General features: G+C 32.3%; 9 protein-coding genes across 9 annotated transcripts; 4 read left to right on the top strand and 5 right to left on the bottom strand. All coding sequences in view use genetic code 12, as the record gives it.

The window, feature by feature from the left end:
* Positions 1-10: 10 nt before the first annotated feature.
* On the bottom strand, positions 11-3,715 carry GCV2 (glycine decarboxylase subunit P). The gene has a single exon (XM_064884633.1). It carries the CDS (start codon positions 3,457-3,459, stop codon positions 373-375), a length of 3,087 nt encoding a protein of 1,028 aa, XP_064737109.1. The 5' UTR covers positions 3,460-3,715; the 3' UTR covers positions 11-372.
* A 726-nt stretch (positions 3,716-4,441) lies between these two features.
* SAM4 (S-adenosylmethionine-homocysteine S-methyltransferase) lies at positions 4,442-5,857 on the bottom strand. The gene has a single exon (XM_064884630.1). The coding sequence runs from the start codon at positions 5,748-5,750 to the stop codon at positions 4,770-4,772; it is 981 nt and encodes a 326-aa protein (XP_064737108.1). The 5' UTR covers positions 5,751-5,857; the 3' UTR covers positions 4,442-4,769.
* Positions 5,858-5,983: 126 nt separating this feature from the next.
* GCR3 (Gcr3p) lies at positions 5,984-8,848 on the top strand (the record flags this gene model as incomplete). The annotated part of the gene is made up of 1 exon (XM_064885515.1): positions 5,984-8,848. One exon carries the CDS (start codon positions 5,984-5,986, stop codon positions 8,846-8,848), a length of 2,865 nt encoding a protein of 954 aa, XP_064737107.1.
* Positions 8,849-8,947: 99 nt separating this feature from the next.
* Positions 8,948-10,026, top strand: CAF16 (putative ATP-binding cassette family ATPase). Its single transcript, XM_064884632.1, has one exon. The coding sequence runs from the start codon at positions 9,017-9,019 to the stop codon at positions 9,989-9,991; it is 975 nt and encodes a 324-aa protein (XP_064737106.1). The 5' UTR covers positions 8,948-9,016; the 3' UTR covers positions 9,992-10,026.
* Positions 10,024-10,855, bottom strand: RJT21DRAFT_121541 (uncharacterized protein). Its single transcript, XM_064882130.1, has one exon. The coding sequence runs from the start codon at positions 10,514-10,516 to the stop codon at positions 10,061-10,063; it is 456 nt and encodes a 151-aa protein (XP_064737105.1). The 5' UTR covers positions 10,517-10,855; the 3' UTR covers positions 10,024-10,060.
* Positions 10,856-11,720: 865 nt separating this feature from the next.
* Positions 11,721-13,865, bottom strand: RJT21DRAFT_131036 (S8 family peptidase; the record flags this gene model as incomplete). Its single annotated transcript, XM_064883035.1, has 2 exons — positions 11,721-12,844; positions 13,793-13,865. 2 exons carry the CDS (start codon positions 13,863-13,865, stop codon positions 11,721-11,723), a joined length of 1,197 nt encoding a protein of 398 aa, XP_064737104.1.
* A 262-nt stretch (positions 13,866-14,127) lies between these two features.
* Positions 14,128-16,392, top strand: RJT21DRAFT_87663 (serine/threonine protein kinase; the record flags this gene model as incomplete). The annotated part of the gene is made up of 2 exons (XM_064885532.1): positions 14,128-14,338; positions 14,498-16,392. 2 exons carry the CDS (start codon positions 14,128-14,130, stop codon positions 16,390-16,392), a joined length of 2,106 nt encoding a protein of 701 aa, XP_064737103.1.
* A 59-nt stretch (positions 16,393-16,451) lies between these two features.
* Positions 16,452-17,234, bottom strand: RJT21DRAFT_45275 (uncharacterized protein). Its single transcript, XM_064884629.1, has one exon. It carries the CDS (start codon positions 17,069-17,071, stop codon positions 16,511-16,513), a length of 561 nt encoding a protein of 186 aa, XP_064737102.1. The 5' UTR covers positions 17,072-17,234; the 3' UTR covers positions 16,452-16,510.
* A 497-nt stretch (positions 17,235-17,731) lies between these two features.
* On the top strand, positions 17,732-18,590 carry RJT21DRAFT_45236 (mitochondrial 54S ribosomal protein mL40). Its single transcript, XM_064884627.1, has one exon. It carries the CDS (start codon positions 18,066-18,068, stop codon positions 18,537-18,539), a length of 474 nt encoding a protein of 157 aa, XP_064737101.1. The 5' UTR covers positions 17,732-18,065; the 3' UTR covers positions 18,540-18,590.
* Position 18,591: the final 1 nt, after the last annotated feature.

Here is an 18,591-nt window from a genome sequence, read left to right as displayed (position 1 = left end):
CTGAATAAAGCAACTGGTTGGGCCTTTACTGTTTATACTGGACTGTGTTTCACATACACTACTTTTGTATATATCCAACTACAGTGTAGAAGAGTAGTACTGTGGTGTAAATTAGTGGTGAAATTAGTGACACTGGGTACTGTACTGAGACTGCACTTTACTGAGTCACTAGTGCGTAGTATATGCTCTCACTAAAGTTACTGCACAGCGAGAACTGTTCTACTGACTCCACTGACTCTCTACCCACTACTGACTCCACTGACTCTCTACCCACTACTGACTACTGACTCTCTCACTACTGACTCTACTGACTCTACTGACTCTACTGACTCTACTGACTCTACTCTAATCAATAATTTACATTACTACTAACTACGCAGATTCTCCAGCAACCTCCTCAACAGAAGGACACGTACAAATCAAATTCATATCTCCATATGTATCATCTAATCTAGCCACTGTAGGCCAACATTTAGAACTCTTTAAGAATCCTAATGGATAAGCTGCTTGCTCTCTAGTATACCCTCTAGTATCCCAATCTTGTTGAGATGTAGATATAATATCTTCTAATGAATGAGGAGCATTCTTTAAGACATTACCTAAACCTTCACCTCTACCATAAGCATCGATTTCTTTCTTAATAGAAATTAATGAATCAACAAATCTATCTAATTCTTGTAAATTTTCCGATTCAGTTGGTTCAATCATTAATGTTCCAGCTACTGGGAATGACATAGTTGGAGCATGGAATCCATAATCTTGTAATCTTTTAGCTACATCAATAGCTTCAACTCCAATAGCTTTAAATTCTCGTAAATCTAAAATGAATTCATGAGCACAATGTTTCTTACCTTCAGCCTTTGGATCAATAAACAATATGGAATAATGTTCCTTTAATCTATTTAACATATAATTAGCATTTAATATGGCAATAGATGAAACATATGGTAAAGCATCAGCTCCTAACATCTTAATATATGAATAAGATACTGGGATAACTGAGGCTGAACCATAAGGAGCAGAATTAACTGATTTGATTGATTCATTAGTTGAATGAGGGGTCTTAATAAAATGATGAGATGGTAAGAATGGTTTTAAATGGTCTTTAACACAAACTGGGGCTTGACCTGGTCCACCACCTCCATGACTTAAAGCAAAAGTTTTATGAATATTTAAATGACAAACATCTGCTCCTAAATCTCCTGGAGATGTTAAACCAACTTGGGCATTCATATTAGCACCATCTAAATATACTAAACCACCATTGTTATGAACTATTTCAATGGCTTGTTTAATACCTGGTTCAAATAATCCATAAGTTGAAGGATAAGTAATCATAATTGAACAAAGATTAGTAGCATGTTTTTCAGCCTTTTCTTGTAAATCAATTAAATCAATTGATCCATCAGTCTTACATTTAATTGGAACTACTTTTAATCCACTCATAGCTGCAGAAGCAGGATTGGTACCATGAGCAGATACAGGTATAAGACAAATATTTCTAATTTCATGTTCACCACGAGATTTATGATATTGTCTAATTAATGATAATCCAGTATATTCACCTTGAGCTCCTGAATTTGGCATTGATGTTGTAGCATCAAATCCCGTAATATCATTAAGATCCTTTTCAAATTCATCCACTAATTGTTTATAACCTTGAGCTTGATCAAGTGGTACAAATGGATGAATCGAATTGAATCCTGGAATAGATAATGTTTGCATTTCAACCGTTGCATTTAATTTCATAGTACATGACCCTAAGGCAATCATTGAATTAGCCAATGACAAATCCTTGGATTGTAAAAGATGTAAATATCTTAATAATGCAGTTTCAGAATGATGAGTATTGAATACTTCATTAGGTAAGATTTGATCAGTTCTTAATAATTCACTTGGTAATTGAGGTAAGGAAGTAATGGCTTGAGTATCATAGGTTTTATTACCGGTGAATACTTCAACTAAACTTTGTAAATGTTTAATTTCTACTGTTTCATCCAATTGTAAAGATACGGTTGAATCATTAACTTTAAATAAATTAATTTCATGATTCTTTAAGGCATTAGATAACACTTCATCTGCACTAACTCCATCAGATAATTTAATAGTTAAAGTATCAAACCATTTATCATTAACAATAGAATGATTAGAATTAGTTTGAATTTCTTTAGCTAATAAACTGGTGAATCCATATACTCTTTTAGCTATATTCTTTAACCCTTCTGGTCCATGATATACAGCATACATAGCAGATATATTAGCCAATAAAGCTTGGGCAGTACATATATTAGAAGTAGCCTTTTCACGTTTAATATGTTGTTCTCTAGTTTGTAAGGCTAATCTTAAAGCTGGTTTACCTAATCTATCCTTTGAAACTCCTACAATTCTACCAGGAATCTTTCTAGAATATTTCATGGATGTTGAAAAGAATGCGGCATGAGGTCCTCCATAACCAAATGGTACTCCAAATCTTTGAGAAGTTCCCAAGGCAATATCAGCACCAAATTCACTAGGAGGTTTAATTAATGTTAAGGCTAATAAATCAGTTGCAACAGCAAATAACCCCTTATTAGAATGAACAATTTCTCCAATTTCTTGGAAATTATGTATAGATCCATCGGTTCCAGGATATTGAACCAATGCTCCACAAACATCTGATAAAATTGATTTTAATTGACTAACTCCTTCAGTAGTGGATAATGGTAATTCAATAATTTTAACGCCAATATTTTCAGCTCTTGATTGAATAACATCTTTAGTTTGAGGATGTAAATTTGTATCTATTACATAAATTGATTTTTTACCCTTTAAATTATGATATGAAAGTGACATGGCTTCACCAGCTGCTGTACCTTCATCCAATAAAGATGCATTAGCCATTGATAAACCAGTCAATGAAGTAATCATAGTTTGATAATTCAATAAAGATTCTAATCTACCTTGAGAAATCTCCGGTTGATAAGGAGTATAAGATGTATACCATTCAGGAGATTCTAATAAATTTCTTTGAATTACTGGAGGTAATTTTGTTCCAGCATAACCTTTACCAATAAATGATTTTATAATTTTATTTTTACCGGCAACTTCATATAAATGTTCTAACATTTCTGATTCGGTATAACCTTGTTGAGGTTGAATTTTTAATTTCCTTTTAAATAATATATGTTGAGGAATTGCTTGAGATAAGAAATCATTAAGATCTTTATAACCTAAAGATTCTAACATTTTTTCAACATTTTCTGGAGTTGGACCAATATGTCTTCTGGCAAAAGTATCTAAATTATTTAAACTAACATTAGTTGAATTTGGATTAAATACTTTAGCATAATTTAATGATGAAGTATCAGCTTTAGTAGCTAAATGTCTGATATTTAATTTAATTGGGGTAGAAACAGACAAAAGTCTTGAGCCCGACAATTTAGTGGCTGATCTCAATAATGCCGATCTAGCGTGAATCATTATAGTGTATGTATAATTAGTATAATTAGTATAAATAACAGTTAATTAGTAGTTAAAGTATTTATGTTGCAGCCAGTTACACCCCGGAGATGAGATTCGGTCGAAGAAAAAACGATACGGTTGATAAGATGGGACCGAATATGTGACCGATAAGTTACAAATAAGATGAACACCACGAAATTCAATCAGACAAACACAGAATCAACTCAGTAAACTAGTGTGAAAAATTAAACTCGGAATTACCGATTTATTTATATTTATATACTTTAACTATATGAGATGCCATCCGTTGAAGCGTCTTAGTATACAAAATACGAGCCATGGGACGCAGCCGAGTTAAAGGAGGATTTGGCATTTTTTCGGTCAGAGTCAAAGTTTTCACTATAGGGTGTAGTATTCAATAAATATTCCTCCGAGAGTCATATGACTCTGTCTAAAGTAGAAAAACTACAGTTCTCTATTTTGTCATACTAAGGTATGACTAGCGAGGGATGGCTAGTTACTCAATACTTACTGAGAGACTCAATACTTTACTTTCTGTCGTTGTATAGGCTGTGCGATAAGAAGAGTACTCAGTGCGAAATAAGCCTGCTCACACTTTATGCTTATCTTCATATTCATATTCATAATCATATTCATGTTCATGTTCATTAATAAAAATTTTAACTTCCACACTCCAATAGTACATCGTATATTACATATAGCTTAACCTATCAGAGATCAATAAGATCAAGTGGTGTAGGTCGCCTGAATCACTTAAGACTCCTTTTGCGAGATACGCGAATTTCAAAAGAAGTCAATCCAAATTGTTGGCTGTGACTCCGAATCAACAGCCCAGAGTCACATGTAAATTTTACACTTTGTGTCACAAAACCTCATTATACCGATATCTACGGCAATATCTGGAGTATACATACACCGGATATATTCTTATATTTGACCGGAATTTTTCATATATTTAATTAGACATGTCATAGATCGACAACATGTAACATGAGAGACAAATACAAATCGATATTTCTAGTCGGGTCGGAACTATTCGCAATATCTTCATCTCAGGAATCGGAAATGGATTTCCGGTAAACTGATAGATATATGGAGTAGCCGAGATAACATAGATCAAATGTTATCATATAGACAAATGAGACAGTAACAACTAGAATTAACTGATCTGGTAATAAACACATGTATTTTTCTTCTGCACAGACAAAGTGTCAAGGACTGCACTCTTCGACATCCTCAATGAACCAAGAATAATCTAAGACATTCAGTAGTGGTTTTCAGAACAAGACGGTATAATATAAACACTTCTATTCCTCAATTAGTTGTCTAACCTGCTTGATATCAGACGGATCTGTACTGCAGCAACCTCCAATGACTCTAACATTAGCGAACTTTAACCATTCTTTAATACTGGCTATCCAGTGGTCTTCTCTTTTATTGGCTCGATATTCTCCAATATCATCACTATATTCGAATCCAAGATTAGGATATATGATGAGATTAAAAATATCACCTTGTAGTTTATTGATCTTTGTCACAATAGCAGTGATCTTTCTATAATCAATACAATTTAATCCAATAGCTAATAATTGAGATTCAATATATGGAATTTGATCCACTATGTATTCAAGTACTTGATTAATAGGAGTTCCATCTACTAACTGAGTATCATCTTTGAAATTGAAACTAATGTAGAATAATTTCTTTGGTGATATACTCTTAACCAACTTAATTATACTCTTTAGTTCTGTAAAATTTGGAATAGTCTCAAATCCAATTACATCTATTCTATCATTCTTAACCCAATATTCATACAAGGGACGATAGTAATCTACAATAATATCTTCAAGTTTATTATTATCGTCCTGCTTGTAATCTCCCGTATATTCAGATCCATCACATAATAATGTCGCATATGGTCCTATCGATCCTACTACATAAATTTTCCGGTTAGTACTACTTTTTGCAATGGCTGATTCAATTACTGCAACTGATCTAGCCCATAAATCGGTAATTTCAGTATTATTTAATCGTCCAAATTTTTGCAAACTTTGATAACTAGTCTGATACGTTGAAGTGATCAACATATCTACATCAGAAATATCTAAATAGCTTTGATGAACTAACTCTACTAATTCGGGTTTATTTAAAAGGACTTGCCCTGACCACAATGGGTTGCGACGCGGCTGGTACTCATCATTCTTAGGAATGATTCTTTCTAACTCTGTCCCAAGAGCTCCGTCAAGAACCAATCTCTTTGCTTTGAGAATATCTCTAAGGTCCGACATACTAAATTGGAATACTTACTACTACTATAACTATTACTATTACTATTACAAATATTCTTTCTCTTTCTCTTTCTCTTGTGTAAACTGTCTAGCGATGGCCCTTCACTACTAAGTACCGTTAACTATGGGGCAGGGCTCTTTTTCCTGCATACACCTCGACGTCTATATCGGGATATAGAAACACAAAATTTTTCAAATTACTAGGCACAACTATAGTAGAAGAGAAGATCAAAATGGAGTTCAACCAGCCATTAAAGAGATCTAGAGATGAGTTCGAACTGGATAACTTCCAGCACCCTCAGGATCAACAGGAACAAGAAGAAAAAAGACAACATATTGATCCAGCCAAAGAGTTGGTCAATAATGTATGTAAAGATATTCGTAGAATAGGTGAAAATTCCAATATTGTCAATCAAATTGATGATGTTTCATATATTTCTAATCCAATAGTTGCCGAATTTGAAAAGATTGACGAATTAAGAAATTCTATTTTAGCAACTATATATTCAATTATAATTGAACAACCTCAAAAGATTAATGCTATCAGTAATTTAATTTTAATATGTAATGCAAAGAATTTTGTAGTAGCTAAATACGTCATTGAATATCTTCATACAAAAGTTCAAGAATTATTAGATAATGTAGGAGCTGTTAAATCAGAAGACAATAAAGATGAAGAAAATGATAAGAAAGTAATTAAAGAAATTGATGAATTAGAAGAAAATGCAGGTATTTTCAATAATATCAAATCAATTTTAAAATTCTTAGCTACTTTATCTCCAATTATTGAAAATCATTCAATTATAAATATTTTTAGACAATTTCTTCAATTATCCATAGATTTACAAAATAATTCATCTTCCAGAAATGGTATTGCTCAAGAAATTTTTTATAATACTTTAATTTCAATTCCTTATATACTAACCAATGAATCGGGTACATCTCAAGATGAAGTAATTGAACTTATTAATAAAGAATTAATTGAATTAGCTAAAACTTTCCAAATCATTGATGATGGTTCCAATTCACTCGTACAACCATTCGATTCAAAATTAGACAATTATGAATTACCTTATCAACCAAAGAAATTAATTGATTTAATCTTACCATCTATCTTAGATTTACAATCTAAAAATTGGAGTAGCGATTTATTCTTAGAATTCCAAGAGTTATTAGAACCAATCATTAAAGAAGCCTTATCTAATAATGAAATTTCTAATGAATTAATTCAACATAAATTACCACAATTTAAAATCCCTGAATTAGATATCTTAACAAATTATAAACCTCAAGGTTCAATTGATAAATTATGGTATGAAAATACAAGATTAATCTTTCAAGTTTATAATATCACTACTGATTTTGAGACTGTTCCATCCATTGAATCATTTTATGGATTATTCTTTAAAGATATTAGTTCTGATATTTTAACTAACTTATCATTTAATAAAAATGAAGCCGCCATTCAATTATCAATTTTAGATTTATTCTATAATAGAAATTTATTTGCTCCACCAGGATCTTCTATTGATACTTTAACTGCTATTCATAAAGATAATGAATCAGGTGAAAATGCTCCACCTTTATCTACTTGGAAAGTTGAAGATATAGCTGTTGAAAGTATTCTTACAATGATTTTCCAATTACCAACACCTTTACATAAAGAAATTTATTACTATACCGTATTAATTTCATGTTGTAAAGAAAGTCCAGAATCAATTGCACCAGTTTTTGGTAGAGCTATTAGATTATTCTATAATAATTTAGAGACTTTAGATTTCGAATTAAAAATTAGATTTATGGATTGGATGACTACTCAAATATCTAATTTTGATTTTAGTTGGAAATGGGATGAATGGGTTGATGATTCTATTAGATTAAAGAATTTAAGATATCATCCAAAGAAGAATTTCATTAGAAATTTAATTGCTAAAGAAATTAGATTAAGTAATAAGCAAAGAATTCAAGAAAGTTTTATAACTATAAATCCAGAAACTTCTGAGATGGAAAATATTAAAGAATTTGAACAATATTTGAATATTTCTTTATTTGAGAATGAATCAAAATATATTGTTGAATATGATACAGAATTGTATGGTGGAAAGGAAGAAGTCCAAAATGTATTGGAAGATTTATTGAATGAAAAACAACAAGATTTAAGAAGCAGAAATGTGGTTGGAGCTCAAGAAGAAATCTTTTACAATTTTTATCATCAAGATTTACCATTAGGTGAATTAAGTCAAAAAGTTAATGATTTTATTATGTCACATTATAAACCAAACAATGAATTTGAAGAATTATATGAAGAAGTGTTAGAAAACTGTCGTACATCATTTCCAGAAATCAATTCCGAAAAGTTTATCATCAACTTATTCTTTCAAACTTATGCATTCATTGGTTCCAGATCAATTTATTCAGTGGTTAGTATTTTAGATCGTGATGTTAATAAATTGAGATTCTTAAGTGGGAACTTTGATAAGATTCATTATTTTAAGGAAACCAATGAAGTTGAATTTAAGAATGTTGAATTAACTCCAGAACAGATTGAAAATCGTCAAAATTGGATTATTGATTCCATCTTAAGAATTTGGATTCATCAACCTCAAGTGGCCTTTTTGATTTTAGAGTATTTAATTGAGTTTGAAATTATAATTCCTAAATTCTTATTATCCAAATGTTTAGAGCTTAATCATAATTTGGTTATTGATAATGTTTCATGTATGGAATCTATCAATAGAGTATTATCTTCATTAGTTAATAATGGAGATAAGGAACAATATGGAATTACTATCTTACAACTCCTTAAATCCATTGTCAATAATTTAAATGAATTATCACAAACTTTACAAGTTGATAATAACGAGAAGATCGTTATAACCAAAGAATTTGATGACCTGATGGATGAACAAACTTCAACTATCATCGATAAGCAATGGTTATTTTACGAATACAAGGGATTACTTAAGTCTTACTTCCGTAAGTTCATTAAGGGTCATGCTGTGGCTACTGAAGTAATTGATGACATTAAATCATTATTACAATCCATTGAAAATGTCCCGGCCAAGACGGATGTAGAAACTTGGTTATACGACATTTAAACTAATCTTCGTATATTATGTATTATATATGTATAGTTTTATATACACACGACAAACATCTTTTTTTCTATTCCATCGCATCGTACAAGTTAGCAGCTTTTGGTAACTAGTAACTTTTGTTCGCTGTTCCTTATTGCTGGTTCGTTCCTTACAAAAACCATCACCAAAATGACATTGCAAGATCATTTTAACGATACCTCACTTGCTATAGAGACAAATGAATTAGACTATATTTTCCCAGGCACCACGAAAATTGCCTTACAAAAATTTGATCTCAAAATTTCCTGGGGTACTACAAATTTAATTGTAGGACCAAATGGAGCTGGGAAATCAACCTTATTAAGAATATTAGCGGGAAAGACTTTAATTAAGAAGGGGAGTTTAAAGATTGGAGGATTTGATCCTTTTGAGTTTTCAATTGATAGAATGAAACAACATAATAGTGATATTAACAATTATATTACTTATTTAGGAACAGAATGGGCAGCTAATTCAGTAGTCAAAAGAGATATTCCAGTAAGTCTTTTAATTGCTAGTATTGGAGGAGAAACATATACCGAAAGAAGAAATACATTAATTGATATTTTAGATATAGATCCTCAATGGTCAATGTCAAAGATTAGTGATGGAGAAAGAAGAAGAGTTCAGATTGCAATGGGATTAATAAAACCCTGGAAAATCTTATTATTAGATGAAGTTACTATTGATTTGGATGTTGTAGTTAGACTGAAGTTATTAGGATTCTTAAAAAATGAATGTGTAACTAGAAATTGTTGTGTTATATATGCTACTCATATATTTGATGGGTTAGGGAAAAATTGGTGTGATAGATTAATTCATATAAATGCTGGACTTAAGGTTGATGATATAAGGGTTAATGATATTCAATTTAGATCTGATATTAATCATGTAGAAGTTGATGAACATCCAGCGAAGAAAGTCAAAATTCCAATGGCAGAATCTTTACACCCATTAGCATTACAATGGCTTAATGAAGATTTAGATCAAAGAGGTAGCAGAGAGGAAGAACGATTGGCAATGGAAAGAAGACATAATGATTGGAATAATGCTAGAGATGGAAGATATTTTGATGCGGATGATGATAAATTAAAGGACTACTTTAAGGCTACTAGAAGTTATTAGAATCATTATGTTTATATTTATATAATTATATATATTTATAGATTAGACTGAATAATTTTATGCAAAGATCTAATGGGCCAATTCACTTTCTAATTGTAGGAATTTAATGATTTCCTTACTTCTGGCTAATTCCTTAGCCAATTGCCAGTTTTCTAATTTGGTATCTACTAGTTGTGTTGAGCTCTCTTCGTTTATAGTTAGCTTATTGAATGATTTTGATTTGGTGGGAGATTGATTGGGATGGATGAGTTTCCTCCTCACTATATTTTGTTGTTGTAATGACGGAGTTAATGGCGTAGATGGTCCACGTTTGGATTTTGATCTCATCAGTGTGTCGGAGGTATCCATCAACATAGAGCTTATAGGTTGTGGTTGTAATTGTGATTGTTTATAGTTTCCAGAATGACTTTCATCATCGATTTGTTCCTCTAGTATTAGAATTTCCGAATTTTCTTTATTAATACGTATTACAGACATGTCTGCAATACCACTTGAATACGCAAACTCCGGGTTAGCCGTTGTCATACTGATGTTTTCTATAGATCTATGAAGAGGAGATGTTGTATGTATGTATTTTTTTAGTCTAATAATTACGCGCACCGAAATAGTATGCGGAGTATTACCGAGTTGACTTTGGTACTCCACACTATAAGTTATTTTTGCCGTATTATATGTACTCTCTGATATATAAATAGTTTACTATAAGTTGGAATTTAATAGTCGAAGTTCACTAGTTGTGATTTACGGCACTATTTGCAGTTGTATTGTAGTTCTCTAGCTGTAGTTGTACTATAAGTATATAGAATTTGAATTAAAACTTAAAGCCAAATAAAATAGGTAGTTATGGCTTATGGATTTGTTAAGTTGTCGTCTTACAGTTATGTAAAATTCATTCTAAACAGATCAAGATTAATTAGCAAAGGGGTCGTAGGCTGTTTAGATGGTGATATCAAACAGAATTTGTCAAAGCGCACGCCCACTGTATTTAAATGAGTTTGGCAGCCAAAATTTCATTATATCTACCATTATTAATTCGATAAATTTATAGGTAGTTTACTAACCCCAGGATGATACAAGTGATGTGCTAAGTGGAAGTCCACCGATTACAATTGCTGAGACTATAAGGGCTGTTTTTCTTTTATTTTAATAAATAATTTTTAATTTTTAATTTCATCCTTGGTACGTAATACCGTTCTGGTGAATCAATTTAATATATTACAAATTCCATTATTTTCACTCAAACAATGTAGATACTCTTTCTGAACAGCTACTAAGCTCAATAATATACTAAAGGATGCAATCTAATATGTATAATTTAATAAAATTGTCTATGTACCTTCGAAAAGTTCAATAAGAATATGTCATAAACTAAATTATAATATGGCCGCTGTAAATCCATACAAGCTAATAATTGAGCCACTTATAAAGTATGAAGCATTCCCTACCCATGTTATATTTACAAGCCATACAAGAAAACTTGCTGTGCCTGTAAGTTATAAAGATATAGCTATTACATTGTCTCAGTATTGTTTTAATTTTGTTGGATCTAATAAGTTTATCTCATAAACGAAGAGTGAAATAGAAATTAACGCATCAGGTTTAGTATTTAATGAATATAATATATCTACACTCGGTCTAAATGGAACACTAATTATTAAGTTTCTGCAATTATAAAATGGGACTCATAGAATATATATTGTGGCGTGATAAATGTTAGATATAGTAATTGTCAGACAGTATCTAACTTCCAGAAGTTGGTGAATCCTCCGTTGTAAGCTAATAAGTTCGGTGTGGCATCGTCTAATCCACCTATAACACCCTTTGTAGCATGTTTTAACAATATTGCTTTGAGTGACTCTGTGCTAACATCTATGGCATACTCAGATCCTTGTTCTGGATACAACGACAACAAATAGGCTAGGATCCCAGCGACGTGTGGAGATGACATTGATGTGCCTGCCATTTCAGCAGTTCCACCAACGATGAAAGTAGACTTCACACGATATCCCGGGGCAAAAATATCTACACATGGACCCCAATTAGAAAAGTCTGTGATATTATTATCAGGACCAATAGCTCCAACACATATAGACGATGGTGCATTTGCTGGAGATAACTGGCACGCATCGAAACCGTTGTTCCCTGCGGCAACAGCGACATGAATCCCAGCTTTAATCACAGTTTCTATAGCCATGTTCACAGCAGTGGAATTGGCAAGAGCAATAGAAAGATTGATAACTGATCCCTTGAATCCCTTTTCTCTTCGATTAACTGCTTGTAAGTGGTCACCTAAGGCTATCTCCAAACCTTTTATTAAATCTGAAGCAGAAACCCACATCCATTTGCTAACTGCTATGGATTTGAGCTTAGACTTCTTAGCCACTCCATACGTCTTTGATCCAATGATTCCAGCTACATGAGTACCATGCCCAGTATAATCTACTTCGAGATAAGGAAATGCCAACGATGCTATCCATTCGGCTCTTCCTTCAAACTGTTCATGGTCTATTTTGATTCCAGTATCTATTACATATACAGTGACCCCTTCCCCCCCTTGGTCATCATATAAGTACTCCTCTGATTTATTGATGGAACGGTGACTGATACTGGATAAGGCCCATGTTGCATCTTTTTGTACTCTAAAATTAGCGATCTCACCAATGTAGTCTTCTTCAACATAATCTACAGCTGGGTCGTCACGAAGAATTTCTAGTTGTAAATCCGTCAATTGACCAAAGTAGCCTTGGAAAGAGTTACCCAAGAAAAAGGTTTCAATCCCTGAATTTTCTAAGCTAGATAAATGTACCAGCCTTTGTTCTTCTGTGATATCATCTTTGAATAAGCAATATATTTCTTAATATGGTTACCGAGTATTGTTTGAGGAATTAATTGACCCCAAGCAATGGTCAATAATAAGAATAATGAGAAAAATCGGTTCATTTCGTTTCGTTGAATTTTTGCAGCTACTAAGCCAAGAGACAAGACCAATAAACAAGAGAAATAAGCATACTTATACCTAATTTTATACAATATTATATGAAATGAAATTTCATTTGCTAGTTTTAACAGCCGCTCAATAAAAGGCTTGTACCATAGGAAAACTTTAATTTGCGCTTATCATTTTGCATTTACTATAATGGAAATAGGAGAACGCCTCACGCATATTAGTTAAATCCGACATCGGTAAAAATTTATAGCCGATCATCTTTATAGTTATAAGAGCTAACAGGAAAAAGCTTTTTGTATGTCACTGTTTCAATTGAATCTATATATCCATTTATTAGAAGGTTGTAGACATGTTTCAGTGTCTTGGTTGTTTCCGTCTCATTTACTATAGTTTGTTGGGTCATGAAAATACTTTAAATTCACAGACTGACTTTTGGTCAACTTATACGTGCTTCCGAGATTACTGTTTTCAGATTAATAATAAACACTAAAATATAGTTACTCTTTCCTTACACTTTAGGTATGTATTTTTTGCAACCACTACTGATTATTTTTATGTAACTTGGTTTCTCTAGTAGATATTTTTTTAATATGACAAATATATTCGGGTTTGACAGGTGCGACATTACGAATGACGGTATTTTGCGGCTATGGTATTCGCACCCTTACCGCAATACAGCCGGCCGGAAACCTTAGTACAAAGTCATCGGAATTTCACCAAGTTCCATATCGTCAACCGAAACAGAAACAACAGCGGTCATTATCGGTCATTATCGGTCGAATCCACTGGAAATAAAATAGAATCCAACGGGTAACTATTAACTTTCTACACTCTAATAAATCATCTTTTCGGACCATATATAAATAAAGTGTCAGTTCCGTAACTGCACCGATTAGACAAAATTACACTAGGAAAAAAAGGAGACATAATTTCCAGACACAATCAAGGAAAGCAGAGAACAATAGAGAATATCTCGAAACAATTTCTAAATCAACCATTATCGATCTCGTCATTTGTCACTGGATTTCAGTAAATCCTTAGCGACTATAGTGAGTAGCGAGAATTAATTACTGAAGAAATAATTAGTGAAGGCTAGGGGTAAAATTGCATATTTTTATTTTTATTGTAGCTTCTCCACACTATCACGAGAACTCATTCGTCATTTGTCATTTGCCATTAATCATTTATCATGTTAAGATTAAAGAATAAGTTTAAGTTTGGAACTTCAACTCCTTCTAGTTCCAATAGTTCGACTCATGATAAGTCAGAATCTCCCGATCTCAATTCGACATCCAATTCGTCTCCTCGTAATTCCGTCGATTCCAGAAGAACTATCTCCGTCAATAATTTGACAGAAAATGTTCTGAAATTATCCATAGATCAACATTCTAATAATTCCGGTACTACAGCTGCCACTAGCTCGGCCGATAATACTTCTACTAGTCGTGAAGATTCAAATCATTTAACCGTGAATTCTATAAATACTCAACCATCTTCTACTTCATTATCTACTACTCAATCATCAATTAGTGGTCATAGTAATGGAGCTGGAAGTACAGGAGGCACTAGTACTCAAAATGGTTCATCAACTGCCATTAATTCAAGTATTAGTATGGAAACTCCTTCTCAATCTGCATCATCTGACGTCATTAACGAACAACCAAACACAACTGTCATTTCAAATCCTGGTCTCTTAACGGTAAAGATATATAATTCCAATAATATTCAATTACCAATTGAAATAAATAATAATAAACGGATTTTACATGCTTTAGCAATTAATTCAAATAATGCATCAGTTAGTCAACAATTATTAAGGAATTTATCAACCCTTTCAACTCCAAATGAAGTAGATGATGATAATGAAAATGGAGGATTAAATGATAATAATGCTAGTGAATATTTATCAGGAGGTATAGCTACTAATTTATTACCATCAATCATAACTATACCTTCAGAGAATTTAGTTAAATCATTATTATATTTGACAATTGAATTTGAAAATAACGTTTTATTAATTGAACCTCAAAAGGGTTCAGTAAATCAATCAACTTGGAATCAAGTAGTATCATTCGATGTAACCAAATCATCCTTATCCAATCCAAATTCTTCAAATGGTAGTAATGGATCCAATAACAATAATACAGGCTCGAATTTTCTTAATTTGAACTTATTCATAAGATTACCTAATTCACTTATTCCTGAATCTGAAAAGGAATCTAAAAAGCATTTATTCACAAACTATAATTCGTCATCTCCCAATGCTGCAGCCAATTCAACCAATATTGGTGATTTGTTGATTGGAACTATTAAATTACCATTAAATTTAAAATATCATACTAAGCAAATAAGATTAATGAATCATGAATATTTAAAATTCAATAATTTTAATTTGGGACAGAATTTGTCCAAAGAAATGGGAGAAATTATGTTGACCATTGAATTTAAACCTATATTAAAGACTCATTTATCTATTGATGATTTTGATTTATTGAAAGTAATTGGGAAGGGATCCTTTGGGAAAGTTATGCAAGTTGTTAAAAAGGATACCAAGCAAATCTATGCTTTAAAGACATTAAGAAAGCAACATATTGTATCAAGAATGGAAGTTACTCATACTTTAGCTGAAAGAACTGTATTAGCCAGAATTAACAATCCATTCATTGTTCCATTGAAATTTTCTTTCCAATCACCTGAAAAATTATATCTTGTACTATCATTTATTAATGGAGGTGAATTATTCTGGCATTTACAAAGAGAAGGGAAATTCTCAATGGATAGATCTAGATTTTATATTGCTGAATTATTAACTGCATTAGAAAGTTTACATGAATTGAATGTGATTTATCGTGATTTAAAGCCAGAAAATATTTTATTGGATTATCAAGGTCATATTGCACTTTGTGATTTTGGATTATGTAAATTAAATATGGGGAATGATGATAGAACTTCGACATTTTGTGGTACTCCTGAATATTTAGCACCTGAATTATTACTTAATCAAGGTTATACTAGAAGTGTTGATTGGTGGACATTAGGTACTTTATTATATGAGATGTTAACTGGATTACCACCATTTTATGATGATGATACTAATACTATGTATAGAAAAATCTTACAAAATCCTTTAAAATTCCCGGGATTTTTAGAAGGAAGTGATGCTCAAGATTTATTAATTCAATTATTACAAAAGGATCCTAAACATAGATTAAATGATGCAGAAAAGATTAGAAGTCATCGATTCTTTAAAGATATTGATTGGCAAAAGTTATTAAATAAGAGTTATTTACCTCCATTTAAGCCTAATGTTGAGAATTTATTAGATACTTCTAATTTTGATCAAGAATTCACAAAGGAGAAACCTCAAGATTCTGTTGTGGATGATTTCTTAACTGAAAGTGTTCAAAAACAGTTTGGAGGATGGACTTATAATGGGGAAAATGCCTTTAATTGATATTACAGTTTATATGACAATTTTATAAGTTTATACATTGATTGACCTTTATAGATCATATACTTATTTTACTTTATTACTTTATTACTTTATTATATTATTCTCTTTGACTCTCTCATTATTTATTAGCAGCATTATTATATGTAACTCCACTTCTACCAGGAAAGAATCCACTACCATCTTTCCGAGTAGGATTCTGAGTACCTGTATTTAATTTCCCCTTAGGATTAGGGATATCTCCCTGTTGAATCCGTTGTTGATCTCGGGCAAGATATTGTTGGTATGATGGATTTAAGTACTGAGGTCTTGCTTGTGTTATATTTACAAGATCAGAACCTACTACTACTACATTAGGGTCTTGCATGGGATCGTAACCTTGGGGCGGTGGTGGCTGAGCATACCCTTGTTGCTGGTATCCTTGAGGAGGTGGAGCATACGATGAGCCTGAAGTTGGAGGCAATTGTTGATATTGTTGATATTGCTGATAACCCTGTTGATAACCCTGTTGGAAACTCTGTTGATAAACCTGATTAGGTTGCTGTGGTAGTTGCGGTGGTGCCTCGGGGGGTCTAGAGTAGTTATGGTCTAGTTCATCATATGCGGGGGGAGGGGCATCCTCAATTGGCTTTTTATCATAGCCTGCTTCCTCTGCTTTACTAGGAGTCTTTTCTTGAGACATAGTGTAGAACTTGTTCAGAGTATCATGCAACTGTACTTCTAAATAGACAATTTAGATTTAAAAGTACCTGAAACTGCTGACCCCGTTGTTGCAATTTCAATTGCAAACAATGATGGGGTATATGCAGTCGTTTCTTAATTGTCTGTCTGGTTAAGTAGTGGACTTTGAATTTTTATCGAATTTAAGTAAGTATTACAGAAACAAAGCTTATGAGCGATGTAGTATGAATGTCAGGTAGTTTTCTTATTTTGAACGGTTCCATATATATGCGGTGTTGTTTTAAACACTACGTTAGTTGCTTGTCTTTAGTAGCAATTTAATGCATATTTGGCAAGACTTCTGTGATTATTCGTTCCTGCTTTTATTACAGAACAACAATCCATTCATAAGAATACCGAAGAGCAATAATAGACAAACAATGACCTAGAATCTCTACATCGTGAACCAGTTCCCCCATAATCGGCCTTACCCATTACATCAATTACGAATTGCTGCGAAAAATGCCTATGCCTCATTATGATGAACCACCATAACTCTTATTGGACGATAACGGCACTAACAAACACATAGCATATATGACCAATAACGAACACATCCATTAATAAATATGGCATTAACTTAACCGATGCTATACACAACTGGTATAGACAGACTAAAACAGATTATGTAAAATACAGAGCATGCGTATGTTCAATGTTCAACACCTAGAACTACATCCAATAGGTCAAATTCAAACTCTATTTAAAGAAGATAAACCCCTAGAGCTATCACCGAAACACTGCCTCAATCAGAAACTTATACTAGATTCAAATCAAAGTGACTGTACAACCAGATGACTCAACATCTCTTTCACTAGTGCTAATAAAAGTCGTCTTTAACATTTTGTATGTCGTGCACCAACCGGACACTTTTGGTAACCAAAAATTTTTCAGACTGAATTATCTATTCCATAATCAAAATCTACCATAATACCATACAGAAGTCAAATCCCATAATGTTTAAGGGGTCTATACCAGTCAACGGATCTAGCCGTATAATAAGCAACGTCATAAATGTTTTCACCCGTGGAAAAAGGACGAAAGCTACCAATGTTGTCAATGCATCAACTCAAAAAATAGTAAACCAATTATCAGCATTATCAGCTAGTAGAAAGCAACCTAAATTAATAAGATTATGTCAAGAAGATTTAATTAAACATCAAACTATAATGAATGCATGGAGAGTTGTACAAAGACGTAATGAACAAAAGAGAAATAATCAGTTAAAGAAACAGTATCAAAGTATTGTCAATGCCATGGAAGATTTAAAGACTTCTCATCCAGCCTTATACAAATTTGCTAATTATAAACCAAAGGATGGTACTAGATTTCCATTGGATTTAAGAATGCCAACAGATTTCCCTCCTAATAAGCCATGGGTATATGATTATGTTCCAGCCGAGACTAATGAAAAGAGGGCTAAACAATAGTCATAGTCAGTATATATCTATTTAGTCATCTTGTAAATAAAAAAATACATAT

This window comes from Scheffersomyces amazonensis (genome assembly GCF_036850825.1).
Source record: "Scheffersomyces amazonensis strain UFMG-HMD-26.3 chromosome Unknown RJT21scaffold_5, whole genome shotgun sequence".
Classification (NCBI taxonomy): Eukaryota; Fungi; Ascomycota; class Pichiomycetes; order Serinales; family Debaryomycetaceae; genus Scheffersomyces; species Scheffersomyces amazonensis.
The sequence above is the reverse complement of the archived record's forward strand: the minus strand, read 5'-3'. Positions and strand labels throughout refer to the sequence as shown.